Below are 23,285 nucleotides of genomic sequence, written 5' to 3'. Positions count from 1 at the left end.
GCATAGGAAATCAGAAGAATATTGATTGGGGAAGTGATACATGTCCCTGAAATCTTCATGGACATTTGTTGTTCTGTATGTTCAGAGATTGCAGTAAAGACAGGCGTAAGAAATTATAAAAGTATTAATTTGGGGAACTAATAAATGTCCATGAAATCTTCACAATTTATGTTCTTCTGCCATGGCTTCAGCTGGTCCCTTCGTTCGGGGTCCCTGACTTCCTACAACATCTCTCCCTTTCTTTTTATATAAATGTGCCATGGCGATGAAGGCTTGTTCGTTCTCTCAATTTTGATGCAGGATTCTTTGACTGGTCCGGCACACTAAAGATAAGCCAATTAAACAGAGAAACATAATTCTAAGATTTACTACAGTGGAGCCCCCAATAGACTTAATCCAAGTCGTGGGGTTTAATCCAGAAAGATTTTCTGCCACCTGATCTAACGCCTCAGCTCCAAGCACAATGGATAAATGAGCTTGAGAGGCTTCAAAAATTTGTTTCTTTAATTTAGTTATGTCCAATGATAAATTATCTTCCCTACCTAGAAGGTGTCCTTTGAATGATCAGTCTCATTGTAGGAATACGGGGTGATACAGAAATCCGAAGTATTCCAATCGCACTGCATTTGAATGTGATGTTCGAGACTCACCACCCAATCTCCAAGCCAAATAACAGACTGTCTTAAATCATTAATTTGATTAGCCAATTTTTGATCAATGCCTTGTTGAGAATTCCACATTTGGGTGGAATTGGCTTGCCAATCGTTAACAAAATGAGCCGTTTGAATAGATTGATGTAACGCCATTCCAGCAGTGGTGGCCAGTGCAGTGACTATAATTAGGCCTATGATCACAGCGCTTAAAGTGAAAACAAATCTCTTAGATCTTTTTAGAATTTGCTGTAACACTTCATTAATTAAATGTATTGAGGAGGAGGATTCCCAAGGTCTGGGCGAAGTTACCAGAATGCAGATTCCTTCTCGAGCCCGAACCAACATTACACTTTCCCTGGAGTCAAAATGGGAGTTAATACAAGTGTATAAATGACAATTAATGCATTGGACAGTTTGATTGTTCGTCCAAATTTTGATATTTCCTACTAACAGCATGTAAGGAAGCTTAACACAACTCTGTGTGGGAACAGTCAGGTTGGAGGTAAGTAAAGCAGAATGTCTGGATCTATGGTGATACTGAGAGAAGGGGACGGTAGTGGGGACAACAGACAGAGTAGTTTTCCCTTCCCATACTTGCAGTCCAGACATGGCAATAGCCAATTTCCAAAGTTCTGGGTGTTCTGGGCTCAGAATGGGAAGTATCATATGAGGCCTCAGGGGGGTAATGCCTTTATCTTCCCATTTTAAGGGAAAGAACAAGCTGAACCTCCTGTGCAAAGTAGAATGATGATTCTCGTTCTCCCGATAAGAAATAAAATAAGTAGCCTCCAGGCATTCCCTTCTGTCAGAGGAGCAATTGTTTTTTAAATAGCCCTTTGGTGCCCAGTCTATTACTAAACCATATGAGTCATTTTTTAATATTACTGCATGTGAGTTAACACAGTCTTCCCAAATTAAAGTTTTAGATGGGCCCTCAAAATTTTTAGGGCATGGTTTTCCTCAGGTTTATATTGAAAGTATGGGGTATCTCCCATTACTCCCCCTTTCATTTGTTTCAAAGGAGAAAGGGAGAGGCCGGAGACCAAATGTCCCATTTCCTCTGTAGCTGATCTCTCTGGAAGATAAGCAGCCCAGACTTGAGTTTCTAGATGGATACAACCAGGTGCATGTTCGAGGCACAGAGGAGGGTATTTATCACCCGTGGTAACATTAAATGCAGTGCCTTCTTCTCCTGGTTGAGCAGGGCAACAGTCATCTGTGGCTCCAGGCATCCACACACTATCATTAGTGTAGATTTCTGCAGGAACATCTATCCAGGTGAGAGGTCGAATAAGTGCAGGAAAAGGCACATAAGCCCAATAAGAATAATTTTGTGTAGCAGGTAAATCAGTGTGAGAGGAAACTGGTGAGACAGAAAGTATAAGGAGGAGAATAATTAAATAAAACCCAGTGTAAGCGAGATTGAGTGCTGAAGGAGGAAGAGAAGAACAGAGGGATGTTATTGTCAGGCTAATAGAAATGGTGAGATTTTTAGGTTTGTAAGGAGAAAAAGAAAGGCAGTCAGGAGAAGTGGGATTAGTTAGACGGGTCTCCATTGCCATCAAGGAGGATTGAATCAGACCCATTGTGATTTGGTGTGCCAGCTTCTAAGGAGTTGGCACAGATCTCACCACGTCTGAGGGCAGTCTCTGATGCAGACGTCTTTTCCCTGTGGTTTTCTTTTGATGATCTCCTGGTGAAACACAAGCATATTCTCTTTCCCATGTTAAGTAGAATAAGAGACAATATTTAAAGGTTTGGGGAAATCCTGTAAGGCAGTATTTATAGCAATTAACTCAGCCTTTTGAGCAGAGGTATAAGGGGTAGAAATAAGCTTGTTTGTAGGACCTACATAACCAGCATTTACATTGCTGGAGCCATCAGTGAACACTGTAACAGCCTCAGGAATGGGCTGATCTTTGGTTAATCGAGGGACCACCCAAGACGTCATTTTTATAAAATCAAACAATTTGTTCTTTGGATAATGATTGTCAATAATGCCAATAAAATCAGCCAAGTGAATTTGCCATAGTACGGAATGTTGAAAGGCGGCTTGAACTTCAAGCTGACTTAAAGGAACTTCAGTTAAATTCAGATCAAATCTGGAAATTTTAAGTATTCTACACTGAGCCTGTCCAATTAAGGTGGCCATTTGATCTAGATAAACAGACAAATTTTTGACACAGAACGAGGAAGAAAACACCACTCCACTAAATCATTATGTTGAACTATTAGTCCAGTAAGGGAGTGTAATGAAGCAAAAACCAGAAGCTGAAAAGGCTGAAACGGCTGTACTCTAGATAACTGGAATTTCCTCTACGAATTCCAGTTCTAGTGAAGCCTCAGGGGTCAAAGTCCTGGGACTGCGGAGATTGGAATCTCCCCACGGTGTAGAAAACAAGTTAGACAGCACATAGGTCGGAATACCTAAAGTAGGTCTTAAATAATTAATGTTACCCAAAAGTTTTTGGAAGTCATTTAAAGTTTTCAAAGAATCTTTCCTAATTTGAACTTTTTGAGGTTGAATATGTTGTTTATCGACCACCATTCCTAAATATTGAACAGGAGTGGTCTGTTGAAGTTTATCCTGAGTGATGTGTAATCCAGCCTCTGTAACACGGCAGCTCAAACTTTGATAACAGTCAATTAATTCTTTATCAGTGGGGGCAGCAATTAAAATATCATCAATATAATGAAGAATATAGGCCTGGGGAAATTGGGCTCAAACTGGTGAAAGCACTTGCCCAACATAAAGCTGGAAGATTGTAGGGCTATTTAGCATTCCCTGAGGAAGTACTTTCCATTGATAATGAGCTGCAGGCTCCTGATTATTGATGGATGGTACAGTAAAAGCAAATTTTTCACAATCCGATTTATGTAAAGGAATATGAAAAAAACAATCTTTAAGGTCAATAACTATGAGAGGCCAATTTTTAGGTATTAAAGCAGGGGCAGGCATGCCAGGTTCGACGGCCCCCATAGGTTTAATTACAGTGTTAATGGCCCTTAAATCGGTTACCATCCGCCACTTGCCTGATTTCTTTTTTACCAGAAACACAGGAGAATTCCAGGGGGAAGGAGAAGGTTCCACATTTCCAAGTTGTAACTGTTCAGAAACTAAGTGAGTTAAAGCCTCCAGTTTGTCTTTAGAGAGCGGCCACTGCTGAATCCAAACAGGTGTGTCAGATTTCCATTGTAAAGGGATAGGATCAGGAGGCATGGCAGCAGCTGCCACTAAAAAGGATAACCTAAACCCGCCCTGTTTTCTTTTACAGTAACTGGGAGGGGTTTAGTAATCCTTTCATGCTTTTGACCGAGACTGAGCCGAGGAACAAACCCCATGTTTTCCATCATATGCTGATGGGGAGCACTATAAGAGTTACGTGGAACATTAATTTCAGCCCCCCATTGTGCCAGTAAATCTCTACCAAAGGGAATCGGGTTCCCACATGCACTTAGGAAAAAAGAAAGACCATGTTGGGTGCCAGATATCGGGGGAACCCACCCCCAATAATTCAACGTTATTTCACGTAGGTTCTTTTCTATTTCCCTAAGTGTCGGCCGGTCTGAGAAATAAAGGGAAAGAGTACAAAAGAGAGAAATTTTAAAGCTGGGTGTCCGGGGGAGACATCACATGTTGGCAGGTTCTGTGATGCCCCCCAAGCTGCAAAACCAGCAAGTTTTATTAGTGATTTTCAAAAGGGGAGGGAGTGTCAAATAGGGTGTGGGTCACAGAGATCATGTGCTTCACAAGGTAATAAAATATTACAAGGCAAATGGAGGCAGGGCGAGATCACAGGACCGGGGCAAAATTAAAATTGCTAATGAAGTTTCGGGCATGCATTGTCATTGATAACACCTTATCAGGAGACAGGGTTTGAGAGCAGACAACGGTCTGACCAAAATTTATTAGGCGGGAATTTCCTCATCCTAATAGGACTGGGAGCGCTACAGGAGACCGGAGCTTATTTCATCCCTTATCTTCAACCATAAAAGACAGACGTTCCCAGAGCGGCCATTTCAGAGACCTCCCCCTACGAATGCATTCTCTTTCTCAGGGCTGTTCCTTGCTGAGAAAAAGAATTCAGCAATATTTCTCCTATTTGCTTTTGAAAGAAGAGAAATATGGCTCAGTTCCGCCTGGCTCTCAGGCAGCCAGACCTAAAGGTTATCTCCCTTGTGATACTTTGTGATACGTATTCATCTACATTTTTTTCTTTCTTTTTTTGAGACAGAGTTTTGCTCTTGTCACCCAGGCTGGAGTGCAATGGCATGATCTCAGCTCACTGCAACCTCCATCTCCTGGGTTCAAGCAATTCTCCTGCCTCAGTCTCCCGAGTAGCTGGGATTACAGGCATGTGCCACCAGCTAATTTTCGTATTTTTAGTAGAGACGGGGTTTTTACCACGTTGGCCAGGCTAGTCTCAAATTCCTGACCTCAGGTTATCCACCTGCCTCGACTTCCCAAAGTGTGGGGATTACAGGCGTGAGCCACCGCACCCAGCCTAGATATTTTTTTAATTGGTGAAAATGAGCAAAAAAAAAAAAAGGCTTTCTCTCTTTTTTTAAATTTACCTTGTCTACCTAGTTTCCAAATAGTGTCCTTTTGCACCGGAGCAAGTAGTCCAGTTGTTTAAAATGTTGGATTAGCTACATGGTCTTTTAGGGTGCAAATCTCCTTTACCACTTTGCATTGCAAATCTTTAAAAGTCAGTAGGGTTGTTTTTCAGCATTCCTTCCAGTTCTGTCATATGAAAATTCTTACTATACTAGCCTCTTTTTTTTTTTTTTGAGACAGAGTCTCACTTATTCTGTCACCCAGGCTGGAGTGCTGTGGTATGATCTTGGATCACTGCATCCTCTGCCTCCCAGATGCGAGTGATTCTCCTGCCTTAGCCTCCTGAGTAGCTGGGACTACAGGCACATGCTACCACACCTGGCTGATTTCTTTTTTTTTCTTTTTTTTTTTGTATTTTTAGTAGAGACAGGGTTTTGCCATGTTGGCCAGGTTGGTCTCAAACTCCTGACCTCAAGTGATCCACCCACCTCGGCCTCCCAAAGTGCTGGGGTTACAGGCGTGAGTCACCACGCCCAATCCTTACTACACTTTTCTATGCCATCCTATCCCTGCCTGCCCGAGCTTGATCTGTGGAGATAGCCATCTCACCAGAAACCATCTTAGATCAATAGTAATCTCTCTTCACCTTGCCAGGCTCTTGACCCAAATTCCTCTTTTTAACCAACCTCCTAGGACCAGAAATAGAGAGAGCTCTTAGTAGGTCTCCATGCTCTGCTCTCCAGAGCAGCTTTGGTCCTCCCACACCTTCCCCTTGACCTACCCATAGATACCCCCAGTTGCTCTGCACGAGCTTAGTAGAGGTGCTTATCTCCATCTCCCATGTCTTTGGCCCTCCTTTGTATCTTATTTCTGATTTCCCCCACCCCTGACTGTGTGGTAGATTCAGAATGGTGAGTCATGTGGTCTTAACCCTTAGTGCATATGCTTCGCCACCATCTCCCCAAGAGAGGATATCCTGTCTAAACTCTCTGAGAACCCACTGATTTGCTTTAAACAGGCATCGCCCATGACATTTCAATGTCTTGGATATTTCCAGAGATCTTCAGTGGCATCATGTATATACCCGTGTTTTCCTGTGACCCACATTCTCTACCCATGTGTCATATTGGTGGTTCATAGCCCCATGCCCCAGAGTTTCGGATGTTGTGAAGCAGGTCATGGACTCTCAGTTAATATTTGGTGAAATAAGAGAACTCAGAACCCTTCTCTTACGAACACTAACTGGGGAAGGAACTAGAAGGATCTGTCATCTTTGCAGGTGGAAGCCACATTCATACATTTATCAAACATTATTGTCACAAAATGGACTGAGATGCAGTCAGTTCCTATTGGTGCAGAGCACATGATTGGTAGGACAGAAGAAGTGCTATAAAAATAAATAATGTGTGCAGTCAGAAAGAGCCAGGAACTCTTAACCCCTATGAGGGATGGTGGTGGGGATGCATGGGGAGGTGTCCAGGCAGAGGGGAGGGCTCAGAATGGTAGAGCATGGGGGTTTAGGGAACATGAGGAAAAGGCAGAGGGTGAATGAGGAGAAGGGAGGAGACTGAACTATTGCTGAGGGCATGTCTGTTTGTCCACTGTACTGTTCACCCAGCCAGAATCCTGGAGTTGGACAGGACCTCACATGCTCGGGTCCAACCTTCTTTCTTCATCAGGTAGGAGCGGCTTCCTTCCACAGTTGCTTCCAGCCTCCCTTATCTCACCAAAACTTATTCCGTGGGTCCCATTCCCCCAAGCCCTTGTGTTAGAGCTGTGAACAGGGTTTAGGGGGACCTCACATGGGCTTATCCAAGCCTCACGGAAGTCCAGTGGGGGTACCTTGATCGCAGCCAGGAATTTTGGCACCACTCAGACCTACCCTAGGAACCGCCATGTCCACACCCTCTCAGGTTGCTGAGAGCTTGTCCCTGTTCCCTGACAACACTGTCTTTGCTCTCATCTTCTGCAGGTAAGATTCTCTTCAGACGAAGCCACATCCGGGACGTGGCTGTCAAACGCCTGATACCAATTGATGAATACTGTAAGGTAAGGCTGAGAAATGCCCACGCAGTCTTCCCTGTAGGTGTATTCTGTTTTCTTTTCTTTTTCTGGCTACAAGATGCTCAACAATAAAAATTTATGCAATTCAAAGGAATGTAAAGAAATTAGGGGGAAAATCATTCATTATCATTCAACTTAGAGGCAACAGTTATTAAGGGTTTTACATATTTCCTTTCCACCTTTTCTTTATGCGCATTTCTTAATGATGTTGAGACCATTCTGTATGTGTTATTTTGTTGCTCTTTCTCTTTTGCCGTAATTATTATGTGAGAATTTCCCTACTATTAAAACATCCTCGGCCGGGCGCGGTGGCTCACGCCTGTAATCCCAGCACTTTGGGAGGCCGAGGCGGGTGGATCATGAGGTCAGGAGATCGAGACCATCCTGGCTAACAAGGTGAAACCCCGTCTCTACTAAAAATACAAAAAATTAGCCGGGCGCGGTGGCGGGCGCCTGTAGTCCCAGCTACTCGGGAGGCTGAGGCAGGAGAATGGCGTGAACCTGGGAAGCGGAGCTTGCAGTGAGCCGAGATTGCGCCACTGCAGTCCGCAGTCCGGCCTGGGCGACAGAGCGAGAGTCCGTCTCAAAAAAAAAAACAAAAAAAAAAACAAACAAAAAAAACATCCTCTTGACTGGGTACAGTGGCTCACGCCTATAATCCCAGCACTTTGGGAGGCCAAGGCAGGTGGATCACTTGAAGTCAGGAGTTCGAGACCAGCCTGACCAAACATGTTGAAACCCCATCTGTACTAAAAATACAAAAATTAGCCAGGTGTGGTGGGACACACCTGTAGTCCCAGCTACTCAGGAGGCTGAGGCAGGAGAATCGCTTGAACCTGGGAGGGGGAGGTTGCAGTGAGCTGAGATGGCACACTACCCTCCCACCTGGGCAACAGAGTGAGACTCTGTCTCAAAAAAAAAAAAAATCCTCTTAAGCCTACTTTTAATGACCACGTAGTATTCCATTATACATTCGTGCTTCCAGAGTTATTTAGCCAATCCCTGTTGTTTGATGGTGCAGCGGCTTCCTGTCCCTTGAACGTCCTAAACAACAAGAGACCTGCATTTTGGTTATATTTCATTTGACTTGAGGCTATAGTCAGGAAAGGAGCATGTTTTTATATTGTTTAGCAGCTTTTCTTTGGTATTTGTTTCTCCAAGTTAAAATCACTAGCGATTCTGATGGGAGAGGGGTAGGAATAGCAAGAAATGGTTTTTAAATGGAGCAGTGAAAAATCTCCCCCTCAGATCAGGAACAAAGCAAGTATGTTTACCCTTACATGTCTGTTCTACATTTTACTAGGGGACTAGCCCGTGTAAGCACACAAAAAAGAAAGATAAGGCATCCAGATTGGGAAGGAAAGAGTATTGACTCTTGACTCACAGATGACACGATTCTCTATGCAGAAAATCATAAGAGATCCATCAAAAAAATGTTAGGACAAATAAATGAGTTTAGTAAGATCAGGATAAAAGCTCAATATACAGAAAACAATTGTATTTCTAAATTCTAGGAACAAATAATCCAGAAATGAAACTAAGAAAACAGTCCCACTCCCAATAGCATCAAAAAGAATAAAATACTTAGAAATAAATTTAACAAAAGAAGTGCAGGATTTATACAAAACATTTCAATGAAAATTAAAGAAGATCTAAATTCATGGAGAGATATTCCATACTTGTGGATTGGAAGACTCAATATTGTTAAAATGGAACTCCTCCCAGAATGAATCTACATATTCAATACAATCGCTGTCAAAATCTTTTCTATAGGCTTTTTTATAGAAATTGACAAGCCAATCCTCAAGTGTATGTGGAAATATAAAGGATCCAGAATAGTCAAAACACTTTTGAAAAAGAACAAAGTTAGATGAGCCATATTACCCATTTTGAAAACTCCCTACAAGGTGCAGTAATCAGGATAGTATGGTACTGACAAAAATAGGCATGTAGATCAGCGGAACAACATTGAGAGTCCAGAAATAAAATCCTACAAAATGTTTGATCAGTTGATATTCCACAAAGGTGCCAAGACAATTCACTGGCAAAAGGATAGTTTTTGTTTATTTATTTGTTTTTGTTTTTGAGATGGAGTCTCGCTCTGTTGCCCAGGCTGGAGTGCCGTGGCGCCATCTCGGCTCACTACAACCTCTGCCTCCTGGGTTCAAGGGATTCTCCTGCCTCAGCCTCCTGAGTCGCTGGGATTACAGGCACCCACCACCATGCCTGGCTAATTTTTTTTTTTTTTTTTTTTTTTTTGTATTTTTAGTAGAGACGGGGTTACACTATATGTTGGCCAGGCTGGTCTCGGACTCCTGACCTCAAGTGATCCACCCACTTCGGCCTCCCAAAGTGCTGGGATTACAGGCATGAGCCACCATGCTGGGCTGAAAAGGATAGTCTTTTTAACAAACAGTTGAGATAGTCACCTGTTGCATTCGTTTCCTAGGGCTGCATAGCAAAATACCACAAACTGGTTGGCTTACAACATCATTTAGTTTCCTACAGTTCTGGAGACTGGAAGTCTAGGCAGCAGGGCCTTCTAACCTCTCTCATTGGTTTATAGATGAGATGCCTCTTCTCCCTGTGTCTTTACAAGGTCTTTTCTGTACCTTTCTATGCCCTAATCTCCTCTTCCTGTAAAGACACAGTTATATTGGATTAAGGCACATCCCTAGTGACTTCATTTTACTTTAAATTACCTCTTTAAAGATCCCATCTCCAAATATATTCATATTCTAGGGGCTTGGGGGTTAGGTCTTTAATATATAAATAGGGGGTGGAGAGCAAAACACTATAACCCACAACAGCTATACATATGCAAAAAAAAAAATGAAGTTAGACCCTTATCTCAAAATGAAGTTAGATCCTTATCTCATACCATGCATGAAAATCAACTCAAAGTGGATCATAATCCTAAATATAAGAGCTAAAACTGTAAAACTTCTAGAAGAAAACATAGGAGAAACTCATCACGACCTTGAGTTGGGCAGAGTTTTTAGCTATGACTCCAAAAGTGTGAGCCTTTAAAGAAAAACTGATAAAAATTTAATTTAATTTAATTGACTTATAGACTTCTGTATCTCAAAAAGTACCATTAACAAAATGGCCAGGCCAGTGGCTCATGCCTATAATTCCAGCACTTTGGAGTGCCAAGGCAGACAGATCACAAGGCAGACAGAGGTCCAGGGTTTGAGACCAGCCTGGCCAACTTGGTGAAACCTCATCTCTACTAAAAATACAAAAACTAGCTGGGCGTAGTGGCACACGCTTGTAATCCCAGCTATTTGGGAGGCTGAAGTGGGAGGATGGCTTGAATCCAGGAGGCGGAGGTTGCAGTGAGCCAAGATCGTGCCACTGCACTCCAGCCTGGGCAACAGAGTGAGACTCCATCTCAAAAAAAGAGAAATGGCAAGCCGTGGACTGGGAGAAAATATTTGTTAATCGTATATCTGATAAAGGATTTGTATTGAACATACACAAAGAACTCAATAATAGTAAGACAACCCGATTTTAAAGACTTCAATAAAAATTTTACCCAAGAAGGCATAGGAATGACTAGTAAACACATGAATAGATGCTCAATATCATTAGTCATTATGGGAATGCAAAATAAAACCATAACGAGATACTTACACAGCCACTAGAGTTGCTTATAATCAACAAGACAGGACAATACCAAGGGATGGTGAGAACATAGAGTAACTGGAGCCCTTAAGATAGGAAGCTGCAAACCGGGCGTGGTGGCTCACGGCTGTAATCCCAGTACTTTGGGAGGCTGAGGCGGGTGGATCACCTGAGGTCGGGAGTTCGAGACCAGCCTGACCAACATGGAGAAACCTCATCTCTACTAAAAATACAAAATCAGCCAGGCAAGGTGGCGCATGCCTGTAATCCCAGCTACTCAGGAGGCTGAGGCAGGAGAATCGCTTGAACCCGGGAAGTGGAGATTGTGGTGAGCCGAGATCGTGTCATTGCACTCCATCCTGGGCAACAAGGGCAAAACTCTGTCACACACACACACACACACAAAAAAGATGGGAAGCTACTTTGGAAGACGGTTTGGCAGTTTCCTCAAAAGTTAAACTTGTCATATGACCACTCTTAGGTATATACTCAAGAGAATTGAAAACTTATGTCCACACAAAGACTTGGCTGCAAATGTTCATGGCAACATTAATTCATAATAGCCAACAACTGGAAGTGATCCACAAGTCCATCAGCTGGTGCATGGATACACAAAATGTGTAATATCCATACAATAGACATATCTTTTTGTTTCGCAATAAAAGGCACTGGGAGCGTGCCACAGTGGCTTGAGCCTGCACTCCCAGGACACAGAAGGCTGAGGCAGGAGGATTGCTTGAGTCCAGGAGTTGGAGGCTGCCATGAGCCTTGATAGTGCTACTGTACTCCAGCCTGGGTGACAGAGCAAGACTCCAGCTCTAAATAAATAAATTAAGCAATGAAACACTGGTAAATGCTACAAGCTGGATGAATCTCCAAAGCATAATGCTAAGTGAAAGAAGCCAGATGTGTACAACTACATATTGTATGATTCTGTTTATATGAAATCTGCAGAAAAGGCAAATTTATGGAGGCAAAAGGCAGATCAGTGGTTTCCCAGACCTGGGGGTGGTAGAAGAAACAGAGATGACCTGTAAATTAGGTTGGGGGACATTTTTGAAGTGATGGAAAAGTTTTGAAACTAGATTGTGGTGATTGCTGCACAACTCTGTAATTTACCAAATAACATTGATATTGTGCACTTATAATGGGTAAATTTTATGGTGTGTAATTTATGCCACAGTAAATCTGTTAAAAAGTATTAGTCCAGGCGCAGTGGCTCATGCCTGTAATCCCAGCAGTTTGGGAGGCTAAGGTGGGAAGACTGCTTCAGGCTGGGAGTTTGAGACCAGCCTGGGCAACATAGTGAGACCCCCATCTCTACAAAAAAAGTGTTGAACAGAAGGGGGCAGTGTGGGGACAGATGATCCCTCTCTTGGCAGGAGATATCAAAGAAGGTCAGAAAACCTCTCCTGATTGGCGTCTGCTCTTTGCCAGATGGGACCTTGTCTTATCTCTCCAACCACTTTGAGGAGTAGGCTTTATTTTTATTATTTTGAGACAAGGTCTTGCTCTATCTCCCAGGCTGGATACAGTAGGGTGACCTTGGTTCACTGCAACCTCAGTCTCCTAGGCTCAAGTGATCCTCCCACCTCAGCCTCCTGAGTAGCTGGAACTACCAGCACATACCAATTTTTTTTTTTTTTTTTTTTTTTTTTTTTTTTTTTTTTTTTTTTGGTAGAGATGAGGTTTCACCATGTTGTCCAGGCTGGTCTCGAATTCCTAGGCAGGAGTAAGTTTTATTATTCCCATCATATAGATGAGGAGGTGGAGGCCCAACACAGTTACTTACAATAAGATTTTAGGTTTGAGTGTTAGAGAGTTGGACTCAAGCCTTTTACACCTCCACACTCACATACCACTTATGGCCTCTAAGAAAGTAAAAATGCAAGGCCGGGCGTGGTGGCTCATGCCTGTAATTCCAGCATTTTGGGAGGCCAAAGCAGGCAGATCACGAGGTCAGGAGTTTGAGACCAGCCTGACCAATGTGGTGAAACCCCATCTCTACTAAAAATATAAAAATTATCCAGGTGTGGTGGTCGGCACCTGTAATCCCAGCCACTCAGGAGGCTGAGGCAGGAGAATTGCTTGAACCCAGGAGGCAGAGGTTGCAGTGAGCCAAGATCATGCCATTACACTCCAGCCTGGGTGACAGAGTGAGACTCAGTCTCAAAAAAAAAACAAAGTAAAAATGCAAAAGGCCAAGGTATTCAAATGTGTGTTTCTTAGAGCCAGATAAACCCAGACTCTTCTGTCTTCTAAGTACCTCATGACAAAGGAAGGGCCAGGGCTAAGGGGCAGCCATCAGCGCTGCTGTTGCCTCCCAGCCCTCAGAAGAAGGTTCAGCTCTTCCTTGTCACTTTCCAAACCTCTAGAGCCTGAAATTCCAATTCTGGAGATGATCTTCTTTTGTCCAGGCCCTGCTGGCAAGGACTATAGGGTCACCTTGCCTAGCCGGGAAGTTCCAGTTCATACCTTCCCCAGAATCTGTTGTCCCTCAGCCCAAATCAGCCTATTCTGCTTCTTGCCCAGCCCACCTGACTTCTCTCCAGAGTCAGACTTTCCTTGCACCCAGGGCTTCACCAACTCCTGGACTTTTGGTTTTGAAAAGGAAATTTAAAATCCGAGAGTAATACAGGATAGCAGCAGCCTGATGCTTGAAATGGTACAGAGATAATGAATTCACTTGGACTAACCACAGGGAGGGAACTGCTTATGTTAAATGAGCCACGTGGAAGTTACTACCCCCTGCTATTAATGAAACATAATAAATAGAGTGGATATTTGGAGTTTTTTTGGCCAGATTTCCTGGGCTCAGCTTCAAGGGAACTGATGAAATGATCCCTTTCTTTTATAGACTACATAGGCTGTTACATGACATTTGGGTATCTGTTACTGACATTGTTGTGAACCAACTGAAGCCAATTTGATCTATCATAACTAGCTTTATTTTAGTAGAAAGTGAAGGTCTCTAATAGAGATAGATGAGAGCTATAGATGATATCCCAAAGCTAGCTACCAAGTGTATATTACAATGGAAGAAACTTTCTGCTCTACCAGACCTATTGTAAAGTTACAGTAATTAACATAGTGCAGTATTAGCACAAGGATAGACAAACTCTTGAAACAAATAGAAAACCCAGAAACAGATCCATGTGTATTTGGATGGACACTGTGATATTGACAAAGGCAGCCTTGCAGATCATTCCTCAATAAATGGGTATCCACATGGGAAAAAAACAAAAAAGATAACTTATCCCTGCCTCACACCACACATGAAATCATTTCCAAGAAAATTAAAGACATAAATGTAAGAGGCAATATTACAAAATGTTTTAGGAGATAACATTAGGAAAATATATTTATAATCTCTAGGTATAGGATTTCTAAAGATACAAAAAGGATACCAAGCACAAAAAGATTGGTTTATTTGAATACATTAAATTTAAGAACTTCTGTTCATCAAAAGACACAATGAAAATATGACTTAGCTGAATCCTGTCACACATACAAGTATTTATTATCAAGCCACCTCATAAATAGCCACTCAAGTTTTTCTGGAAGCTCCTTGAAATCCCAGTTGTCTGTCTGACATCTCTTTGCATGAATGATTCCTCAAGGCAGATGCAACCACATTCTAGAGGCATGATCAGCTCATCCTAACCATGGTCTGACAGTAAAATCCTCAAGAAGAGGCTGAACCCGAACCCTAAATCCTAGACCCAGGGCCCCGTTCGGAAGGGTGTACGGTACTGGGCTCACCAGGTTCTGTTTGTGCAAGGGCCAGAGTGTCTGAGAATATTTCTAGGAGCATTTCACCAGTAGAAAAAAAAAATTCTTTCTAACAACAGTTAAGCTGATGAATAAAGGCTGTGGCATTGATCCACAATGAAGACAGCTAAAGCCCTGAAGCAGCCTTTTCTGAAGTGTGGACTTCTGATTAGAGTCTTTCACTTGCACCAGTGTTCATTCTCAATGAGGGGACTTCAGGTAGTAACTAAGCATCATACGGTGTAGCTTAAATGGAACACACATGCAAACGTACACACTTGTGAGTGTGTGTGCCCATGCTGTAGTATTTTAAACTATGGGCAACATAACAGTAGTATTTACCAGGCTCCAGCCACTTGAGACTTCCCTTCTGGAATTCTGTCATACACCACCCACCTATATTATTATTCATATTTTTCTTCAACTCACTTTTTGAACTTCTTCAGATTATGAGACTGGCTTGCTGCCTACTGTGCTGAGGGCTTCCTGACTTTTTGAACTTCTGAAAACAATATGTCTTTGAGAAAACTTTATATCACAACCATAACATAAAACTGGTATCAGCTCACGCCTGTAATCCCAACACTTTGGAAGGCTGAGGCAGGTGGATCGTTTGAGCCCAGCAGTTTGAGACCGGCCTGGGCAACGTGGTGAAACCCTGTTTCTACTAAAAATACAAAAATTAGCCAGGCATGGTGGTGCACGCCTGTAACCCCAGCTACTCAGGAGGCTGAGGTGGGAGGATCTCGAGCCCAGGAAGTGGAGACTGCAGTGAGCTGAGATCCCACCCCGCGCTGCAGCCTGGGCCACAGAGCCAGACCCTGTCTCAAAAACAAGCAAACAAAACAAAACAAAACAAATGGGTATCATGTGCCTGCCATAAAAGTAAAAAATAAAAACAATAAAACAATAAAACAACAACAACAGAAAGCGTTTTTAAATCTGTTACCTGCCTACCAGAGGCTCTGCAGAGCCCGTCCTGCTCTCAGGAAGCAAGTTAGACAAGTGTTACTTCTCTGGGGCATTCTTTTTTAAATTAAAGAGGGTTGAAAGAGAATTGAGAAAACACGAACCTTCTCCCTAGCCAAGATATTGTCATTTAACATAATCATCTGTCTGCCTCTGAAATCGCCTTTGGAAACACTATATTCTTGTACCTGGGACAGTATAGAGAGCCAACAGGGTTATCCAGTGTCCATCAAGCAGCTAATATATGATGGAAACCATACAACCACTTCCTCACTTATTCTATAGCACAGCCCTCCAAGATGGGTGTTCTTTATTTCCGCTTTACAGATGAGTAGACTGAGGCTCAGAGAGGCAGTGAGACTTGGCCAGAATCTCACAGCCAGGAAGTGACGAGGCCAGAGTCAGGAGCTGGTTCTCTCTGACCTTTATTGTTACCCTCTGCAAGCAGGACTTGCTCTCCTCTCTCGTGCCTGCATCAGCCACATCTGTCCAAAGCGCCAGGATCCATTCCAGAACAGGACTGAGTTTGCTGGAGCTGTGGTTCTTTGTCACTACTGACAGGACTTAGGACTATCCTGGAGTCTTTCAGAAGCAGAATGGTTTCTCAGCCCCGGGTCATTTTTTACTGGTAGCCAAGTCCATCCCAAATGAAATGGGCCAACATCAAAGCATTCAGCCCTGCCTTTTATTAGTAACTTGACTTCTTTTATGGTTTAGGGGTTTGGTTTGGCTTTTACTTCCTGGGCATAGCTCAAAACCAGAAGAGAACTTGGCATCATCAGGAGGTTTTCATGGGCCTCGTTGTCCCTTCCCCTTCTGGTCCATTTGGGGCCTCTGCCCATCCTGGGAGGCCCCCTCCAGGCAGAGACAGTGACCACCTCCAGGGGCCATGCCCCACACCCACCTAGCTCTCCTCTAACAGAGACACATGGCCAGCTCCGGGCTGTTCCCTCGTGTTACTTAGGGTCTCCCCAGCACTGTCTAGGCACCTAGGGAAGGTGGAGGAGGAACAGCTGCCACTCTGCCGCCTTTTGTGGATTTAAGGTAGAGGTTTGCAGTCAGCCTTTCCTGGAATCTCTAGACCAAGCCACCTCAACAGAGCCTCCATTTCCCCATCTCTTAAATGGGCCAGCCTTCCCAGGGTTATATAAAGTGACACAGATGAACACGTTTCAGGAGCCACACAGTGCTGAGCCAAGGTCAAGGAGTGCCGTTATTGCAGTCTTGGGGGGAAGCCGCAAGATATTTGCACACAAAGCAGCCAGGACACACCACAGTCCAGCATATAATCAGCTCCTTCATTATGTGGCTCCAACTGCAAGGGCTGCAGGATTTCAGAGGAAAAAGAGGCCCATGGGGAGGGGGGAGCAGACAGCAGCTCATCCAGCCAGGAGAATGACCACTCACTGCTTGGAACCAGAAAAAGAAGGGGGACCAGAAACAGGAGGTGAGGGAGGGAAGGGCCTGCTCCTGTCTCTGGGACTCCCTGATTCAACTCTGGAAACAGTCCTTAAGGATTTGCTGCAGAGCAGGAGCTACTTAAAGGCTAATTTTAAAAATTGGTGAGCCCTTTAGTCACCCCTCAGAAGGGTGGAAGGGTGGACAGTGACCAGGGAAGGTGCCCTACTAGACCATCCACGTCCCTCATGATGTGTTTTATCCATTTTGAGTCTGGAGCAGATTGCAGCTCGGGGGCTTAAAGTTAGAGCCTGACTCAAAGTAATGTAGGGTTGGCAACCCAAGTGTCCATCGACAGGTGAATGATAAGCAAAATGCGGTGTATCCATACAATGGAATATTACTCAGCCTTTAAAAGGAAGGAAGTGTTTACGCCTGCTGCAAGCATGAACCTTGAATGGATGAGCATGCTAAATGACATCAGCCAGACTCAAAAAGACAAACACTGTATGATTCCACTTATATGAGCTACCTGGAATCATCAATCCCTAGAGACAGAAGTAGAATGGTGGTTGCTGGGGGAGGGTGGAAGGGTAGTTGTTGTTTAATGGGTACAGAGTTTCAGTTTTGCAAGATGAATAGAGTTCTGTGGATGGATGGCGGTGCTGGTAGCACAGCAGTGTGAATGCATTAAATACTTAATGCACTGTACGGTACACTTGAAAATGGGTGAGATGGTAAGCTTTTTACTGTGTGTATTTTACCACAATTTAATTTTTTTAATGGGAGAAATAATTGTGTAGGGTCAACATATCCCCAAAGCCCTGTAAAAGGTGCCACACTGGAGGCGTCCATTCATCTCTCCGTTGGTCCACGAGAGCCCAGTACTGCTGCAGCGTCGGCACATCACTTTGGGAGTTGGGTGGTGAGCTATTAAGGGCTGGTTATATAGAAAATGCAAGACACAGGCCCGGCGCAGTGGCTCACGCCTGTAATCCCAGCACTTTGGGAGCCGAGGTGGGTGGATCACGAGGTCAGGAGATCGAGACTATCCTGGCCAACATGGTGAAACCCCATCTCTACTAAAATATAAAAAATTAGCCGGGTGGGGTGGCGTGCGCCTGTAATCCCAGCTACTAGGGAGGCTGAGGCTGGGGAATCACTTGAACCCGGGAGGCAGAGGTTGCAGTGTGCTAAGATAGCACCACAGCACTCCAGCCTGGTGACAGAGCAAGACTCTGTCTCAAAAAAAAAAAAAAAGAAAGAAAGAAAGGAAATGCAAGACACATCTCTTCTATCCCAGACCCCAGAGACTCAGGCTCAGCATGGTGAGAAGGCTCATGAGAGGCACCAGGGAACTGAGGCCCTCTAGGAGAGAACAGAGTCCAGCCTCATGCAGAGCACGCACTGCTTGGGCAGCTTGGCTGGCAGAATCACCTGTGCAATTCATGCATATGCACACGTGTTCTCTGCACAGGTGTGTGCAACAAAATGTATGCGTGAACCACCTGAACCACCCTCAGATCTGCATCCTCATTACCCTGGTCCAGGGCCCGGGCCAAAGGAGGCTTAAGTAAATATTTGTTAAACTGAGCTGTTTATTCGTGATGGCCATGTCTGAGTTTCAGATCCTTTAACGAGCAGAGTGTACCCTGCACTTCTGTTGTATTTGGCACAGAAACTAGTGCAGTGCTGAGCACAAAGAAAATTTTTGCTCATTGAATCATTGAATGAATACCTGTTAGTAGATAAACCAGCTTTGTGGAGGTTAGTAAATAAACCAGCATTGTGGAGGGCTACACAGCCAGTGAGTCACTGGGGCAGATTAATGTGGAATTTGGCCAGTGGAAGATCTATTTCAACCCCTCATCAACTTGGAGACTTTGAACCTCTATCCAAATCATAAAACAGTCCCTTCACTTTAATGCTTCAGATTCGTGAGTTAAGACATATATGTGAGCATGTTGGAAATAACCTAAAGATTCACCAGTAGACGAGTTGAATAAAGTATGACACAGCTGTACAAAATCCAGTATCCAGTATAGATGATGTTATAGAAGAATAATGAAATGAGCCAGGTGCAGTGGCTCAAACACCTGTAATCCCAGCACTTTGGGAGGCTGAAGTGGGTGGATCACTTGAGGCCGGGAGTTCGAGACCAGCCTGGCCAACATGCCGAAACCCTGTCTCTACTAAAAATACAAAAAAAAAAAAATTAGCCAGGCATGGTAGCACATGCCTATAATCCCAGCTACCCAGGAGACTAGGGCACAAAAATCGCTTGAACCCAGGAGGCAGAGGTTGTGGTGAGCCGAGGCTGCACCACTGCACTCCAGCCTGAGTGACAGAGCAAGATCCTGTCTCAACATAAATAAATAAGAATAATGAAATGGCATGAAGTTGACAATTTATAGCTAAGTGAAAGCATAGGTTTACTAAATAGCATGTACAGTATGGTCTGATTTTGCCTAAATATGGACATATTACTTGAACAAATATGCCTATGCGTGTATATCATACATTGTGTGTGTGTGTGTGTGTGTGTGTGTTGTTCTCCAAACCAGCAGCATCACCAGGAAACTTTTTTAGAAATGCACATCCTCAGCCCCCTCCGCAGAACTACTGGATCAGAAACTCGGGTGGGGCTCCACGATCTTTGTTTTAATAAGCCCTCCAAGTGATTCTGGTGCCTTCCCGAGTCTGAGAGCCACTGGTGGTATATGGCATTCCTAACACCCGTCTCCTTCCTTTGCTTTTTGGTTTTGCTTTTGTGTTTGTATGTGTGTGTGTTTGAGACAGTCTCGCTCTGTCACCCAGTCTGGAGTGCAGTGGTGCGATCTCAGCTCACTGCAACCTCCGCCTCCCAGGTTCAAACAATTATCTTGCCTCAGCCTCCCGAGTAGCTGGGATTATAGGCGCGTGCCACCATGCTCAGCCCCCTCTCCTCCTTTGCACTCACCTGCGTCTCTCTTCTCCAGGCCCTCATCCAGCTGCCCCCCTACATCTCTCAGTGTGATGAGGTGCTGCAGTTCTTTGAGACAAGACCTGAGGACCTGAATCCCCCCAAAGAGTAAGTTTGTTTGTGGGCTTCCCCAGATGGAGCCCCACAGCCCTCCCTCCTGCCAGTCCAGCCACCCCCAAGTAAAGCAAAGTGCAGCCAAAAGTGGGTTTCGTCGGCTGAGCCCCTGTGAGACCGCACTTCACTTAGCCTTCAGAGTTGCTGTAAGTGGGTAGTGATCGTCCCGTTTGACAGGTGAAGGAAACTGGCTGAGTGCCACTCCTGTCATCCCATCATACTCTCCACCTGCCCACAGCACTTATCGAGGTGTGTCGGACCTGAGCAGACTGAGTCCGCGAGGCAGGGGCTGAGCCGTAGATTCATCTAGCTTCTGTCCACAGAGGTGGAGGTGGGTGTGCTCGGGAACTGCCAGGGAGGTGAATGCGGGAGCAACCCAAACCAACGAAGACCCCACTGCCGGTGAGCAGCGGGGCCGGGATTTCATCCTGACCAGCCAGGCTCCGAAGCTCTCCAAAATGCCCACCACAGCCCTGCCTCCCTGTCGCTTCTCCCTGCAGTGGACAGGCCACTTGCCCAGATGCCTGTCGCTACACAGCCAGCAGCCCCAGCCACACAGTGCACACCACATAAAACTCTAGCACCGCCTGCTTACCCGCACTTACGTACCAACACTCTGGCCGGCCCGGGTGCTTTGGGGAAAGCAGGAAGGGATCTGGCTAACGGAGAAATAGCAGTGGGGAAAAGAGATCAGCCCAAGGTGCTGGGAGTGTCCTGGGGTCACAGGAGCAAAAGCGGGCAGAGTTTGGGGTCCGTCTGGGCTCATTCGAGAAGGGCTGAAAAGTACCAGCCAGGCTCTGTTCCAGAAGTAGATGCTGCTGCTCTTGGCGCTGCGTTCGCTGGATGCCCCAGGCAGCAGCCGTAACCAAGGCTGAGTTTGCTGAGCAGCCAGCGTGGCGGGCAGTGTGCCAAGCACTGTATGTGTATCGAGAGAGAAAGACACATGCTCCCTTTTGGAAATGATCTGCTGGAATCACAAAAAATTTTTAAATAGACTTGTGAGGAGAAAGCATGAAAGTGTTCTAACAAGTGAAGTCAGGCCATTTATATTTATACACACACACAGCGACCTCCAAAATCGAGTTCACAGACTTCCGAGTACAGCACTCAGGACTGATGGTTTGCTAGCACACAGATGAGTAGACCTAAGTTTCTGCAATAAATATATCCCAATATGCACCATTTCCTGTGACGAGCACGGAGCGAGTAAACACAGCTTCTCATAGTGAGTGCACAGAAGTGCGTGGTTTTGGAGTGAAGGGAGACTGTAAGAGGCAACAGTAAACCTTTGAATCAGATGTCACAAGGGAATGCCTTACCAACACGGGAGCCAAGACACAGTTTCATAAATTTGAAAATAATCATAAAGATACAGAATAATATAAATCTGATAATTTGGGGTGTTTCGCTCGTGCTGGCTAATGTTTTTGTTCTTAGTGTCTTTGGCGTTGGTGTCTGGTAAGCATTTCCCAATTTGTGTCGCCATCATGAAATACGGGAAAATATTCTCAAAGCACCTTTGTCTCCAGTCCTCCTGGGCTTACAGGATTGAACTGCCATTCAGGCTCATAGCCTCTGGCTTCAATTATAATTTCTACACAAGGTAAATCAAAGGATACAGAGCTTATTGTGTTCCCTTTCCACTTCATTTTCTCACAAAACTGCCCAATAAAAACTGTCATTCCCTCACGCCTGTAATCCCAGCACTTTAGGAGGCCAAGGCAGAAGGATTGCTTGAGCACAGGAGTTCAAGACCAGCCTGAGCAACATAGTCAGACCCTGTCTCTACTAAAAATAAAAAAAAATTAGCCGGGCATAGTGGTACGTGCCTGTAGTCCCAGATACTCAGGAAGCTGAGATGGGAGAATTGCTCGGGCCAAGGAGGTTGAGGCTGCAGTGAGCAGTGATCGCCGCCACTGCACTCCAGCCTGGGTGACAGAGGGAGCCTCTGTCTCAAAAACAAAAACAAAAAAACCTGTCATTCCTCTCTTACAGATGAGGAAGCTGAGGTTCAGAATAATAAAAGGGACTTTTAACAAAATAATAATGAAAGAGAGGCACAGTTTGGAAGAGGTGAAGGTGAATTTTCCCCAGGTCAGCCTGAGTCTGAACCTAAGCTCAGTCCCACACAAGAGGCTCACTTGATAGAAAAGAGCCTGAGTTTGGAATCTAGTACACCCAGGTTCGAATCCTGCCTCTGCCACTCCTGGGCTTTGTGGCCATGGGCCTCCCTCACTTTGCTTCTGGGCTTCCACTTGCTCTATTGTGAAATGGGAGTAGCTGTACTTTTTAGGGTAATGTTGAGGACTGAGTGACTGCCACAGGGAAAAATTCTAAGACCATGCCAGCTGCTCAGGAAGTGGCGGCTCATGGTAGTGCCCCTCTTGGAATGACCAGACATTGCTGTCTTTATTCCAGCGCTGTCTCTTAAGAGTTGATCAAGATGCCCAGCCTGATATACCCTCAGCAGGGAAAATTGCCTGACTACTGTCTTAGTCTGTTCCACCTGCTATGACAAAAATATCACAGACTGGGTGGCTTAAACAAAAATGTATTTCTCACTTTCTGGAGGCTGGAAATCCAAGATCAAGGTGCCAGCTATTTCAGTGCCTGGTGAAGGCCACTTCCTGGTTTGCAGATGTGTCCCCACATGGGGGGGGGGGGGGGGGAGAGAGAGAGAGAGAGAGAGAAAGCCAGCTCTCTTATGTCTCTTCTTTTTTTTTTTTTTTTTTTTTAATTTTTTGTAGAGACAGGGTCTGGCTATGTTGTCCAGGCTGGTCTGAAACTCCTGGGCTCAAGCGATCCTCTTACCTTTGTGTCTTCTCATAAAGGCGCTAATCCCATCCGGGGGGCTCCACGTTTATGACCTAATTACCCCTAAAGCCTCCATCTCCAAGCACCATCACACTGGGGTTAGTGTTTCAATATATGAATTCAGTTTATAGAAGCCACTTTCCTTTTTTTTTTTTTTTGAGACAGAGTCTTGCTCTGTCACCCAGGCTGGAGTGCAGTGGCGTGATCTTGGCTCACTGCAAGCTCCGCCTCCCAGGTTCACACCATTCTCCTGCCTCAACCTCCCAAGTAGCTGGGACTACAGGCGCCCGCCACCATGCCCGGCTAATTTTTTGTATTTTTAGTAGAGACGGGGTTTCACCGTGTTAGCCAGGAT

At 44.7% G+C, this 23,285-nt stretch overlaps 1 protein-coding gene across 2 annotated transcripts in view; it reads left to right on the top strand.

Moving 5' to 3' along the window:
• The window catches only part of SH3PXD2B (SH3 and PX domains 2B), a 120,846-nt gene that overhangs the window by 52,628 nt on the left and 44,933 nt on the right, over positions 1-23,285 (top strand). For both annotated transcript variants that reach the window (XM_016954204.4, XM_016954206.4), the window contains exons 4-5: positions 7,184-7,260; positions 20,019-20,110. In XM_016954204.4, coding sequence (XP_016809693.1) covers positions 7,184-7,260; positions 20,019-20,110 — 169 coding nt within the window. The remainder of the gene's footprint in view (positions 1-7,183; positions 7,261-20,018; positions 20,111-23,285) is intronic.

The sequence above is a fragment of the Pan troglodytes genome, chromosome 4 (genome assembly GCF_028858775.2).
Source record: "Pan troglodytes isolate AG18354 chromosome 4, NHGRI_mPanTro3-v2.0_pri, whole genome shotgun sequence".
Lineage (NCBI taxonomy): Eukaryota > Metazoa > Chordata > Mammalia > Primates > Hominidae > Pan > Pan troglodytes.
This window is presented reverse-complemented; position numbering and strand designations above follow the sequence as displayed.